The sequence below is a fragment of the Lygodium microphyllum genome, chromosome 7 (genome assembly GCF_053477565.2).
Source record: "Lygodium microphyllum isolate KBCC chromosome 7, Lygodium_microphyllum_v1.1.10, whole genome shotgun sequence".
Lineage (NCBI taxonomy): Eukaryota > Viridiplantae > Streptophyta > Polypodiopsida > Schizaeales > Lygodiaceae > Lygodium > Lygodium microphyllum.
In genome coordinates this window covers 133225313-133239444 of record NC_141141.1, presented here as the reverse complement: position 1 = coordinate 133239444, position 14132 = coordinate 133225313, and the positions used below count along the sequence as shown (strand labels likewise).

Genomic DNA, 14132 nt, shown 5'->3' with positions numbered 1-14132 from the left:
CAATTGCACCTTGGCATGATTATGTCTAATGGAGAATATGTACACACTCCCTTCTCTAGTTCAGGTAATTGGAACTACATTTTCTTTTTCATTTCTAATCTTTTTAAATACATCCTTCCATTTATAAGTGACTAACATGTTCATTTCAAGTAACAGGAAGTTCAAAGAATGTGATTGTCACGATCATGTGTGAAAAAGTCATGGGAGCGTCATCACTATACAATATCATAGATGCTCCAATGCTCACAAACAATATTCCTATATGAAGGAGAAAGCTATTTTGAATGGTTTTATAGTTCTTAATGTGCTATTTTCTTTCCTTCATTAGCTATTATAATAGTAGAATCAGTTGTTGGGTGCAATGTGTACTTTGCAACGTGTTTTGAAAGAACATGTACAATGTGTTGAGCATGCAAACTACTAATTGAAAGAATACTTTCGGTTATACTACACAATGGGTGCTTGGCCTTGCTTTTCTTTGGTGATATTAAAACTTGAGATTCATGTCTTTGTGCGCATAATGCATCTTTAAAAATATTCATATTGAGAAAAAGAGCTTTGCAATGATGCACACCATGCAAAGCGCGATAGCGTATTGTTGGCCATGCCAACTAGTAAATATAGAGAGAGTGTGTGTGTATGTACGCGCGTATGCATATGTGTGCATGTACATGCTTTTGTGGTGATGGTTGGAGAGAGAGAGAGAGAGAGAGAGAGAGATGGTCATGATTTTTTTTGAAATATTTGAATGGTAAAAATAAAAGCAAGTTCCCAATGCAACCCATTTAGATATTCAAAATCTTTATAAAATACTAATTTTATAACTAAAACTAGTGTTTCGCGCGTGCTTCGCGTGCACAGAATGCTAGGCTGCTTCGCAAGCGAAGATCTCGTGCTATCGCACGGTAACTTTGCTCAACAATCTATTTCTCACATTTCTCTCTCCTCTTTTTCCTCTCTCTCTCTCCCCCAAATTCCCTATCTATTTTTTTTCTCTCTCCTTTTTTTTCTCTCTCTCTCTTTCTTTGCCCTCTATTTTAGTTTATTTTTTTTTCTCACTCTCTCTCTTCTCTCCCCGCTTTTCTTCTCTCTCTCTCTCCTTTTATTCTCCCCCTCTCTCTCCTCTCTTTTCCTTCTCTCTCCCTCTCCTCTTTTTTCTTTTTTTTTCTTCTCTCTCTCTTCATTCTCTTTTTAAATTTTTTCTTCTTCTTCTCTCTCTCTCTCTCTCTCTCTCTCTCTTCCTTCTCTCTTTCTCCTCTATTTTTTGTTCTCTCTCTTTTTAAATTGTATCTTTTCTCTCTCTATAATTCTCTCTACATGTTCTCTCTCTCTTATTATTCTTCTTCTTTCACTTTCTTCCCCCCCCCCCCTCAGTCTCTCTTAAAAAGTATGTAAATTTTATCTTTTCCCTATATATAATTCTCTCTTTATGTTTATATTCTCTCTCTTCTTCTTCTCTCTCTCTCTCTCTCCGCCCCCTTTTCTTCTTCTCCCCTTTCTCCTAATTTTCTTTTTTTTCTTCTCTCCCTCTCTCCCTTTTAAATTTTATCTTTTTCTTCTATCATTCTCTCTCTTTTAAATTTTATCTTCTCTCTCTCTCTAAAATAAATAAATTTTAAAAAGAATTTTCTCTTTTCTCTTTTTTCCCATCTCTCTTCATCTTTTCCTCTTATTCTTCTTCTCTCTCTCTCTCTCTCCCCTCTCCTCTCCTTTCCTGGTCTCTCCTCTTTTTTCCTTTTTTTCTTTTCCCTTTCTTTCAAATTTTATCTTTCCTCTCTCTATAATTCTCTTTGTGTTCAAATTCTCTCTCTTCTTCTTCTTAATTTCTCTCTCTCATTTCTTCTCTCTGTCTCTATTCCCCTCTCTCCTCTCTTTTCCTTTCTTTCTCTCTCTCTCTCTCTCTCTCTCTCTCTCTCTCTCTCTCTCTCTCTCTCTCTCTTAAATTTTATATTTTCTCTCTCTATAATTCTCTTTCTCTTTGTTCCCCCCTCTCTCCCTCCCTCTCCTCTTCTTTCTTTTTTGCTTTTTGTCTCTCTCTCTCTCTCTCTCTCTCTCTCTCTCTCTCCCCTTATTTTAATTAAAAATATTAAATTTTCTCTTTTTTTCTTTTTCTTTTCTCTTTCTTTCAAATTTTATCTTTCCTTTCTCTATAATTCTCTCTCTGCGTTCAAATTCTTTTTCTATAATTCTCTCTGTATAATTCTTTTTCTTATTTTCTCTCTCATTTTTTCTCTCTCCCTCTCTCCCCCCTCTCTCCTCTCATTTCCTTTTTTCTTTTCTTTCTCTCTCTCTCTCTCTTAAATTTTATATTTTTTCTTTCTATAATTCTCTTTTTTTCTTTTAAATTATATATTTTCTCTCTCTATAATTCTCTCATTGTGTTCAAATTCTCTCTTCTTCTTCTTATTTTCTCTCTTTCATTTTCTTCTCTCTGTCTCTTTCCCCCTCTCTCCTCTCTTTTCCTCTCTCTCTCTCTCTCTCTCTCTCTCTAATTTTGTATTTCCTATATCTATAACTATGTTTCTCTCTGTTCCCCCTCTCTCTCCCTCCCTCCCTCTCTTTTTTTTTGCTCTCTCCCTCCCTCCCTCTCTTTTTTTTTGCTCTCTCTCTCTCTCTGATTAAACAAGGGTTTAATCAGAGAGAGAGAGAGAGAGAGAGAGAGAGAGAGAGAGAGAGAGAGAGAGAGAAAACCTAGGCCCTACGCATGAGAGAGAGGGGGGAGGGGGAGAAGAAAAATTTTTAATTTAAAAAAGACTATTCTCTTTCCTCTTTCTCTCCCTTCTCTCTTCCACTTCTTTTTATCATTCTTCTTTTTCTTCTTCTCTCTCTTTTTCTTTTATTCTATCTCCTTCTCAAAGTGTGTGAAAAACTATGTTCGAAAAACTTTAAATTTAAAAAAACTTTTAAAATGTTTAATTAAAGAAAAGTTTAAATTAAAAAGTTTAATCTAATTGAGAGAGAGAGAGAGAGAGAGAGAGAGAAACTTTTGATTTAAAAAGAAATTTGATTTAATGAAAAGAAAGAGAGAGAGAAAAAACCTAGGTCCTACACATGAGAGAGAGAAGGGAGAGGGGTGAAGAATTTAATTAAAAAGGGGATAGGGAAAAGAAAGAGAGTGATTATAAGTGAGAGAGAGGGGGAAAAAGAAAGAGAGAGATTATAAGTGAGAGAGAGGGAAATGGGTTTTAATTTAAAAAATGGAGGTGAGGGGGGGAAAGGCTTTAATGAAGAAAGGGAAGGGGAAGAGAAAATGAGATATTGGATGTGAAAAAGAGAGGAGGGAATGGGGTTTTGATTGATAAATGGAGGTTTGAAAAAGGGGGTAGGTTCGGGAAGCCCTTCGAAGGTTCAGGGCTTTCCGAACCTATAGCTAAAATAATATAATAGTAAGATAGTAAGATACTCTCAGAATCTATCCGATACTCGTATTTGTCAGGGTATAACAAAGTCAATTGGCAGTATACAAGCCAAGGTTAGGGGAAAAGATGGGTTCGCTTAAGCCTAGAACTTGTTCACCTTGACAAAAATCCTTCTCAATTCTTTGAAAGAAGGAAATAAATCATCTTTAAAATTTTCAAAATATAGTTATATTTGTTAAATATATGTATAAGATACCGTCTCAATGGGAGATACTTCCTTCTCAGATGATGATAATGAAAAGGATTTACTTCCTCTTCCTCGAAAATGATTTCCCAAACGCTGATATTACAATTTACAAGCACCGCGCACGTCTTTTTTTTTGGGGGGGGGCGTATTTTGGAAAATGCAATAAAGTCCAAAAAATCAAGGAAAAATTTGGCGCTGATTAGTACGTGCGGCGAAAAAAATCCATGCATGGGGATGATGGGCCCAAGATATATATTAAACAATGACTAACAATAATGACCAAATTCATAGTGCCCTGAAAAATGACGGACACGTGCACATGTCCATAGCCATAACCATGACAATAATACCAAATTGATTGATAATACCCGGGATTCGGGAAAAGTTTAACAGACACGTGTACATGACCTTGGCTATGGAGATTTCCAAATCCCAACAGGACTCCGAGAGACACACATACGTGAGAGCACTTTCTGAGAGAATTCTCAGGGATTCATCCCCCCCCCCCCTGTAGACTTTTGTGAGAGAGGGAGAGAGAGCTCTGGTCAGTAATGGCTCCCTCACGCCCCCTCCTCTTCGCCCTCAACGGCTCCAAAGTGGAGCTCCCCTCCGTCGACCCTTCCATGACCTTGCTATCCTACCTCAGACTGCACACCCGCTTCTCTGGCACCAAGCTCAGCTGTGGAGAAGGTAAAATGATAACGCGTCTTTTGTTGCAGGTCCAATCATATAGAAGCCATAGCTCGTATCATCAGAACTCATTGTAAAAGCATTGCTGCTCACCCCGTTGAACAATATCGTTTGCCTATGTAGTCAACCGTGTGATACAGTCATGGCTGGTATCGTTGCCGTTGCTTCTTAAGCTGTTCAAGAGTGGCATCATTTGATAATGCAGTGAACCATGTGCTACAATCACGGCAAGCATCATTCGCCATACAGACCCTTGTTTAAGCTGTTGAACAGTGGCATTTGCCTGTGCCGCAGTCAATCTCTGCTGATCCCCTCTCTCTTGTCCTGCATTAGATATACAGAAGCCATGACTGCTACAACCATCCCACAGAGCTTTACTTACGTAGCTTCGATGCCATTGGCCTATATTGCAGCAGTCACGCTATGCTTGTCAGTCCCTCTTGTCAGGCGATCCAACGTTGCCATAACTAACATAGCTCACAGACTATCTGCATAAGGATCCATCTATCATGTGCTTATTGATTGCAAGGCACAACAGCGATTGTAATATCACCATTGGGCCTCGCATTCAACTCGAAAAATCAAAAGAACTTGGGCTGATGCCCCAGCTTGTAAGACAATGAAAATGGTGACTAAGCCTATAGATTATATCCTAATACACCAAATCAATTCAAAAACGAGAAGAGAGCCACTTTTATTTTCTTACTGTCCATGAATTTGTGCTGTATCTGCAGGCGGATGTGGTGCTTGCCTTGTTCTGCTGTCCAAATATGACCCAAAGACCAGGAAGATTGAAGAGCTCACCATTAATTCCTGCCTCACCTTGCTCTGCTCCATCGATGGGTGCTCTGTGACTACTATAGAGGGCCTAGGCAATACGCAGAAGGGCTTCCATGCAGTGCAAGAAAGAATTGCAGGTTTTCATGGCTCTCAGTGTGGCTACTGCACACCCGGAATGTGCATGTCCATGTATGCTTGGCTGAATAGTGCACAGTCTGACACTTCGAATACGGATACTTGCAAACCCTTGCACACAATCCCAAGCTTGTCAGTGGAGACGGCCCAATCTGCCATAGTAGGTAATATCTGCAGGTGCACTGGCTACAGACCCATTGTTGATGCATGTAAAAGTTTTGCTGGAGACGTTGATGTAGAAGATTTGGGTATCAACACGTTTTGGGCATCCAAAAGAGATGCACACCTTGAACTTCTGCCTGTTTATGAGAAGGAAAGTGTGAGGTTCCCACAATTTCTTCTTGATGCATTTAATGCTCGAGAGAATACGGCTGACTGCAATGGTGAAGCAGCACCACAGAATGGCCTAACACATCCCAATCTGAACATCAGATATGCAGATGGTGGTCTGAATTCAGATGAAAGATTATGGATAAAGACACCTACATTAGATTCCCTATTCGAAGTTTTCCAGTCCAATCAAAAGAGAGATGATGTGAAACTAGTGGTTGGAAATACAAGTGCTGGCTACTACAAGGAGCTGAGACCCAGAGTGTTCATTGATATTAGCAGTATCCCTGAGTTATTGATTCTAAAGGAAACTGCATGTGGAGTAGAAGTTGGATCTGCAGTTACAATCGAGAAGCTCATTCAGGTTCTGGAGGATAAGTCCATCAATACAGGGTCAGATTCAGTCCCTCAAGGGCTTGTATCCCATCTAAAGAAGGTAGCCAATCGGCATGTTCGAAACAGAGCAAGTGTGGGGGGAAATCTAATCATGGCCCAGCAATTCTCATTTGACTCTGATCTGGCAACTCTTTTTCTGTCCATTGATGTGACACTCAAATTGTTGAGAAGTGATCGGAAAGTGTCAGTAGTAACCATGGAAGATTTTCTTCAATCAAATGTTTTCGAGAATGGAATGATTCTACAGTCAATCTTGATACCAGTATGGTCTAATGATAGGATTGGCACTGGGGGCAACTCTGACATGAATGTTGCCAATGGCCACTCTGATGCCCATAAGAGGAATGATGCATGTACAAAATTTAAAAGTTACCGAGCTGCTCCAAGACCTTTTGGCAATGCCTTGGCATTTCTTAATGCTGCCTTCCTTGTTGAGATTTCAGTCCCCATCAAAAATGGCACCTGTGATGAGAAAAAGATCTCAGATTTGAAACTGGCATTTGGTGCATTTGGACAATCACATGCCATCCGGGCGAAAGATGTAGAGGGTTTCCTCAGAGGTAAACCAGTGAATGCAGGTAACCTTCTCAGAGCCATTGAGATGTTGAAGGTAGAACTAGCAGGTCCATTGAAAGGCACAAAAAAAGCCAGTTACAGATCAAGTATTGCTGTTGGCTTCTTGTTTGAATTTTTCCAACCAATGTTACCTGAGACATCTATGCACCCTTCAAATGCTGCACTTCACAGTCCTGTTTTTGGTACTGTTGTGGACATTTCAAAAGATAGCCATGAACAGAATGGTGCCAAGAAAATTGACCAGACTTCAGACAGTCTCAGGCATTCCAAAAACAGACACTGCATGTCAGGGAAACAAACTACCCCTTCTTATGTAGAAGATTATTCTTTGGGGAAACCAGCACAAAAGTTTGAAGCCAAAATCCAAGCTGCAGGTATGCTCAGCCTGTAGTGTACTTTGTTGACTTTGATACTCGCAAATCTCTTTTGTCTTTGGCATTTTCCGTCCTGTTTGCATGGCTGTTCTCTGGGGACAGAAATTGTTCTTGTAAATCTTCTCATATTGAGTGGTCTGGGTCCAAGTGCTGATAATTGTATTCAACTCAGGTGAAGCAGTGTACGTGGATGACATTCCCTCTCCAAATCACTGCCTTTATGCAGCATTTGTTCTTAGTGAGAAGGCCTTGGCAAAAATCAAACGTGTTGATCCCACACAGGCACTTGCATCTCCTGGTGTGGTTGCATATATCTCTGCCAAGGACATTCCAAAGGGAGGAGCAAACATTGGAGCTGTTGCATTTTCTGGATCAGAGAATCTTTTTGCAGAAGATATAGTGGAGTATGTTGGCCATCCTCTAGGAATTGTGGTCTGTTATCTATCCATCTCCTTGCTTTTAACTTTAGCTGGATTTTCCCTGCAGGCAAGGGTACCTACCATTCACTAGTTGTATGTTGATGTCAAGGTGTTTCTGCTGATGGGCTGCTATTAGTGGGTTCAATGTTCATAAAGGAAATTTTGAATTAAATTCCCTTTCAAAAGGTCTTCTTTGAGATGTTACTGACTTGATTGTAGCTTGACTATGATTTTTGAGCGTAAGACACTTAACTCATAATGAACTGAAGAATTGAAGGGATATGAAGGCTGCATGCTTAAGCCATACAAGTCTATCTTTTGTTGGTCTAGCTGTTACTAAGTTAGAGGTTCTCTCTGTAGGTTGCAGATTCACCACAGCATGCAAAAGATGGTGCTTTGAAAGTGGGAGTGGAGTATGATGTGGAGACTTTAGGGTCACCTGTGCTGTCTCTCGAAGATGCAATAGAAAAGAACAGTTATTTCTCTGTGCCACCTTTTTGTCAAAGAGCTACTGTTGGAAATGTTGATACAGAAATTGCTGAAGGAGGCCAAACAATTATTAATGGAGAGGTAATATTCTTTATGCTGTTGTGTTCCTGTTTTCTGTGGATTTCATGGGAGTATCAAGGCTTCATGATAATTTCAATGTGGTTTATGGTTCTGCACATGATGTACTAAATATTAGAGCTGAACAGGTAAGGACAGGGTCACAATACTACTTTTACATGGAGACCCAAACAGCACTTGCAATTCCAGATGAAGATGATTGTATAGTTGTTTATAGTTCTTGTCAAAGTCCTGAAATTGTACAGAAGCGCATCTCTAAGTGCCTTGGTTTACCAGTACATAATGTTCGTATAATAACAAGAAGAGCAGGAGGTGGCTTTGGAGGCAAAGCTTTCAGGAATATCACAGTAAGGGTTGGAATTTTTGTGCAGTTTGATTGCATAGAGATCTTTCTCTTTTTTGGTATGGCTCTCAGAAATGCTATAGATCAACTCTTGTAAGCTGTAGGTTTCATCAGCATGTGCTGTTGCTGCTTACAAAATACGACAGCCGGTGCGGATGTATCTTGATCGTGCAACTGACATGATTATGATGGGTGGACGTCACCCAACAAAGACAACATACACTGTAGCTTGCAATTGTTCTGGAAAGATCACTGGGCTCAAAGCAAAGGTTTTTATGGATGCTGGCTGGTCAGAAGATCTTAGTCCTTTCTTGCCTGCAATGCTTATTGGCGGTTTGAAGAAATACAATTGGGGATCTTTGGATGTTGAGATCAAAGTGTGCAAAACCAACCTCTCAAGTAAAAGTGCCATGCGAGGACCAGGCCATATTCAGGGTTCATTTATTTCAGATACCATTGTGCAGCATATTGCAGCCACATTGGGGTTGGATGTACACACCGTGATCACAAATAATATGCACAACCTTGATAGTCTCAAACTTTTTCACAATGAATCAAACAGTGGGGGATTAGAAGGCTATACTTTGCACTCAATGTGGACAAGGATGTTGGAACGAATGGAGGCTAGGCAGAGGGATGTTTTTAATTTTAACTCTGTGAATGTTTGGACAAAGAGAGGTTTATCAATTTTGCCATGTATATACGATGTACAGCAGGAGTCGATGCCTGCAAGAGTAAGCATTTTCCATGACGGCTCTGTTGTGGTTGAGGTTGGAGGGATTGAACTAGGGCAAGGGTTATGGACGAAAGCTAAACAAGCAGCCATCTATGGGCTGAGTCAACTTTGGCTGGCACCTAATGTGGCTTCAGAATCAATGAAGGTACGAGTTGTGCAAGCAGATAGCATCAGTTTGGTTCATGGAGGCTTAACTGCTTCCAGCACTACATCTGAGGGAAGCTGTGAAGCTGTGAGACAGGCATGCCAAGTACTTGTTGATAGGCTTATGCCATTGAAACTGAAGAAAGAACAGGAATCATCTGGTGTCGTTTCTTGGCTTGAACTGATTAAGCAGGTCTCTTTTGATTGTGCTAGAACTCCAGTCTTTCCATCAGTTAACTAATTAAGGATTCCTAATCTTATCAGGCATATCTGTCCGCTAGGCAATAGTTAGACATTTGATCATTGCTTTGCATGGCAAAGTAATCCTTGTTATAATGTCGTCTGTTCATTTCAGGCCCAAGCAGCAGATGTCGATCTTTCAGCACAGATACGCTGGAGCCCAGCGAACAACTCTAGATGTTACCTCAATTATGGTGTAGCAGCTACTGAGGTGGGTAGTAATCGCTTGGGCATCTTTGTTCCGTTGATGACTTAGAATGTCTAGCACAGTTTAAAAACATATATTTGTTGGACAGGTCGAGCTCAATGTTCTTACAGGAGAAGTGGCAATAATTGAGTCTGATATCATGTATGATTGTGGGAAAAGCTTGAATCCTGCAGTGGACATTGGACAGGTAAAATGCACCTTGTAATGCTATTTGCAAGTTAATTGATGACTTATGAAGTGCGTAACTCTTGTCAGGGGTTGGAAGAAGGTTCAACGTGGAATTACTGAATTTGAAGTGCTCAACTCTTGTCAGGGGTTGGAAGAAGGCCCGATGTGGAATTACTGAATTTGCACTGCACTTGCGGGAAACCATACTTTGCTCAAAAGCTCTTTCATGTTAGAAGACATGTTCTGACAACAGCTTGCTGTGAATTCAACTGCATGTAGATCTTTTTCACTTCCCTAGTGATGCCATTCCATCTTTCCCTTCTGCTGCTGCTTAGCAGCCATATGGCATGACACTTTCCAATGCCAATATCATCTCCTGGACAAGTTCTGGATTACAGCATTGGTAATGTAGAGTTAGGGAGACACGGTGTATTTGGGAAGAAAGCGGAATCTGCTGCAACCACTTTACTTCTTGTTCAATTCATTCTCGTCTATCCCTTCTCCCTTTGAAGAGGCACTGGATTTGCTGGGTTGATCTAGCTTTAATGATGCCCAATGGAAGCTGTGCTGCTGCTCATGGTGTGGGGACATTTGTAGTCATGGTTCTTGGATTACAACCAGAAGCTTGGGTGGAACTCTGCTGTGTTTCTTGGACCATGAGTTTGTGGTTGAGTGGTGAGGGACCATGTCCTGCATGCTTTTTGCTTTGTCAGCATTAGCCACTTCTGATAGGGCAGTACATGGTCCTAGGAAGCAACAGTAACAGCAGTCATTGTCGATGTTGATATAACTTGACTGAGTGAACACCATTAAATCTCTGACACACACACGCACGTGCGTGTACGCCTGCTTTTGGATTGTGACTATGGTATCAGAGCTCATACCTTTCCTTTTCATGAAGGGTTTAGGCACTCTTTCCCTGAGCTTGTATCTGCCATAATTAGGCACTGTAGTTCCCTGAGCTTCCATCTATCTTGAATGAATCATGTCAAACATGGATGTGGCTTGCACTGAAAAAATGGTCCATTATTGTAGGGGGCAGAGGACTCAAAAGTGGTGGAGTGAATGGAGAAAGAATTTGTGTTTTTAGAAAACCACAAATTTGTGATTCTACCATAGTCTGGCTCACATGCGGCATACAGCTAAGTCTTATTCAAAGGGGGAGAGAATGGAATGTTGTCTTTATGGACTAAACTATTTAGGAAAATCTCCACTACAATGTAGAGTCTAATTTCAGAGTTGCCCTCTTGTACAAGTTGATAATGTGCTTGGGCAGCCTTTTGGTGGAACTAACAGCGTACTCTGATGAAATGAAGCAAGAACTGGCTGTTTGATGGAACCGCCATTGACATCCCCAAGCTCACTTGTAATTGAGCTAGACACCAAGATCAGGTTAATGCCACGAGAGGGTTCAGATTCAGGTGTGTTACAGTAAGAACCCATAGTCATGTCTATTATACTAGAACTAGGGAAAAGGTGGTATGAAATTTAAGGTAAGGCTGACCACTCTGCCAATGTGTTCACGGTATTGCTAGGGTGTCTATCTTAGAAGACACGGAGATTTCTGGTCTAGCTAATAGTCATTGGGCTGTTGCTAGAAAACAAAGGGAACTTCAGTGCAATTAGAGTGGTAGCATGGCCTGAAGAACAACACATCTGATAAGGACCGGCATGCTGACATGCCTGTCCTAGATGCAGATGACAAACTGCTGTTATGCAGAAAAGGTTTCCAATCTTGCTTGTGTCCAAAAAAAATTTTACAATCTCGATCATCAAAATTGGATTATCAAGAGAGATGAAATATTTGAATTGAGACAATCAGGGTGTGCATAAAATTTCAGCATTATTCCACAAGGTTGCCAGTGTATGGATAGTGATAGTATCTATTGCAAGCTTAATTATAGGCAGCATATTCTAGCTTTCAGATATGCAATTCATGTCACCATTTAAATCCTTATAGGAATATCCAATGCCAGTTCTGCAATTTATGTGATTGACTGTATGCCAGCTAAGTGTATTAGTTTTGATAGTTATTTGCACAATCGCATCTTGTATCATAATTTTGATGATTAAGATATTGAGTTTTGATATTTGATGTGGATGTGCTTGGGTTAGTCTAAAAGTAGATTCTCCCTGACCAGATTGAAGGATCTTTTGTCCAAGGAATTGGATTTTTCATGACAGAGGAGCATGAAGTGGATAGGAATGGGAGACTAGTCTCTAATGGTACCTGGACATACAAGCCTCCCACTGTAGACAACATACCACAGCGGTTTTGTGTGGAACTCATGAATGGACCTGCTCACGAAAACCGTGTACTTTCATCCAAAGGTCTGGGCTGACTCTCCAAACTCATCAGCTAATCATCATTAGTTATTGAATGTGCATGCAACTTAAGCTTTGGTCATTACCATTGTGGGAATCTTTATGTTATTCCCATGTTTGTGTCAACATCATGAGCTCCTCCAAGGGGGGAGCCATGTTGCAGTGGGGGAGTTGGAATGCAAGCATCTGCACTTGATCTCACAATTCCCCCATTGCAACAAGCTAAGTCTGTGGTACCTCACTTGCAGCAGCCTGTCGTTGCAGTCATCGGAATTTGAGAAATGGAATTCATAAGTGGGAAAGTATCTGAGAAGTTCTGTTACTTGATCTTGAGTGGGGCCTAATAAGAACCATTCACTGACTGGTGTGGTTTGATTCTTTTTGGCTAGCCTGTGGAGAGCCTCCTTTGCTTCTTGCTGGATCAGCACATGCTGCTGTCAAGCGAGCCATAGAAGCTGCAAGGGAGACTGTTGTTGAGGTTTCAAAGGGCCTAGAGGCACAGAAGAATGGGAGGTATTTCAGGCTAGATGCTCCAGCAACTATGGAACAGATAAAGCATCTCTGTGGGTTGGATATAGTGGAGCAGTACTTGAAGCACCAGATAAGCTTGTCAGAGGTGCACTGACAATTGAAGCTTCTATTGTGTGAGCTTCTCTCTCTCTCTCTCTCTCTCTCTCTCTCTCTCTCTCTCTCAACATGAGTTTCTTTCCCTCTTAACGTTAGGTGTCTATCTGAGACAAATTCATGAGGTGCCTTCCTTTTGTTACAGGCTAAGGGAAGGCTAACCAAATAAATCTTCATCAAATGCATATATTCATTTTCACCTGAGCTTGGCAAAAGTCTTTTTGTGGACTGTACAAACCTCATAGGCCTATAGTGAAGGTAGGTGTAGTGTTGAAATTGCAGAGTACTAGAGTAAAGGGGCCAATGGAGCAACGCTTCATGGCCCCCTCATTGGATCCTTTTTACCTAGGTGAGTTTTATGATGTTTTTCTCCATAGTTACACCACTAAACATATTGCACTAAAATAAAGAACTTTGGGGCATTTTGATATTTTTATCAAATAGACCTAGTTGTAGATGAAGGGTTCACAAAAGAGTGACAATCAAGGGCCAATGGAGTGAGACTTGATGATGCATGGTTTTAAGGTTTTATGAAATTAAAAATATAAAAAACTTTACGTTGCTAACTTATCTGACTATCATTAAGCCTATACTTTACTGTAGAAGAATTTATGTCAATAGTTTCAAGTGGCTAGAATTGCTGCATCTTTTTGCAAATTGTCATTATATTTGGGTGGTGTGTGTTTTCCTTTTGGGAGGCATCACTTCGTTGGCTAGTGATCAGCGCTAGTCTATGCTTTGCGCACAATCAAAAATACATAGCCTTAGGATGTAAAATAATTTGAAAAGGAGTCATGGTTTCATTGCCTATAGAGTGTAGAATGGTACACTCAATTTCATTTAGGCATGCTAAAGCATAATTTGATCTCATTCAATTAATAAAACTTTCCCTCTTCAAATATGTAGCATCATGCTACAAAGATCAATTGAATGTCAAGGCTTATATTAGAGGTGAAAGAATTTTGCATTAATTGTATTTCAAGACTTATATCTCAACTTGTAGCTAAGGGGTGTGTAGACCCTTAGACCCCCGATTCAACATCTTTTCTTTTGCTCTTCAATTATGTTATTAATTATTCAAGCTAGTTGTTTGTTAGGTTTTAGAGATGTGTGTGCACATGCATGCATGCATGCACGCACAGAGGGTACTAAACCAAAAAGTACTAATGTAGTAATTTGGCAACGGTTTAATTGTAAACTTGTTTTTTCTTGCACATGATGGTTATGGAATTACATTAATTGCTAAGAAATTAAACTTGTTTTTTATTGCATACATAGTAGTTATGGAAACAAATAAATTCCTTGCCAAGAAAAAATTCAGGAATCGTACAAATTATGAAACCAAGGTTTGATAGTGTAATAATATTTATTTGATAAATTTTCAATTATCTTAAGAAGTAAAAAGTTTATCAAAATCAAGCTTATTAAATATATATTTAAAAATATCTAATTAAATATTTTATTAATATCT

General features: G+C 40.0%; 1 protein-coding gene across 1 annotated transcript; it reads left to right on the top strand.

The window, feature by feature from the left end:
* Positions 1-4104: 4104 nt before the first annotated feature.
* On the top strand, positions 4105-13838 carry LOC148033982 (indole-3-acetaldehyde oxidase-like). Its single transcript, XM_087681970.1, has 11 exons — positions 4105-4296; positions 5031-6887; positions 7060-7319; positions 7667-7876; positions 8002-8220; positions 8321-9289; positions 9452-9547; positions 9633-9731; positions 11854-12043; positions 12427-12681; positions 12807-13838. The coding sequence occupies exons 1-10, from the start codon at positions 4158-4160 to the stop codon at positions 12660-12662; spliced, it is 4275 nt and encodes a 1424-aa protein (XP_087538096.1). The 5' UTR covers positions 4105-4157; the 3' UTR covers positions 12663-12681; positions 12807-13838.
* The last annotated feature ends 294 nt before the right edge of the window (positions 13839-14132 follow it).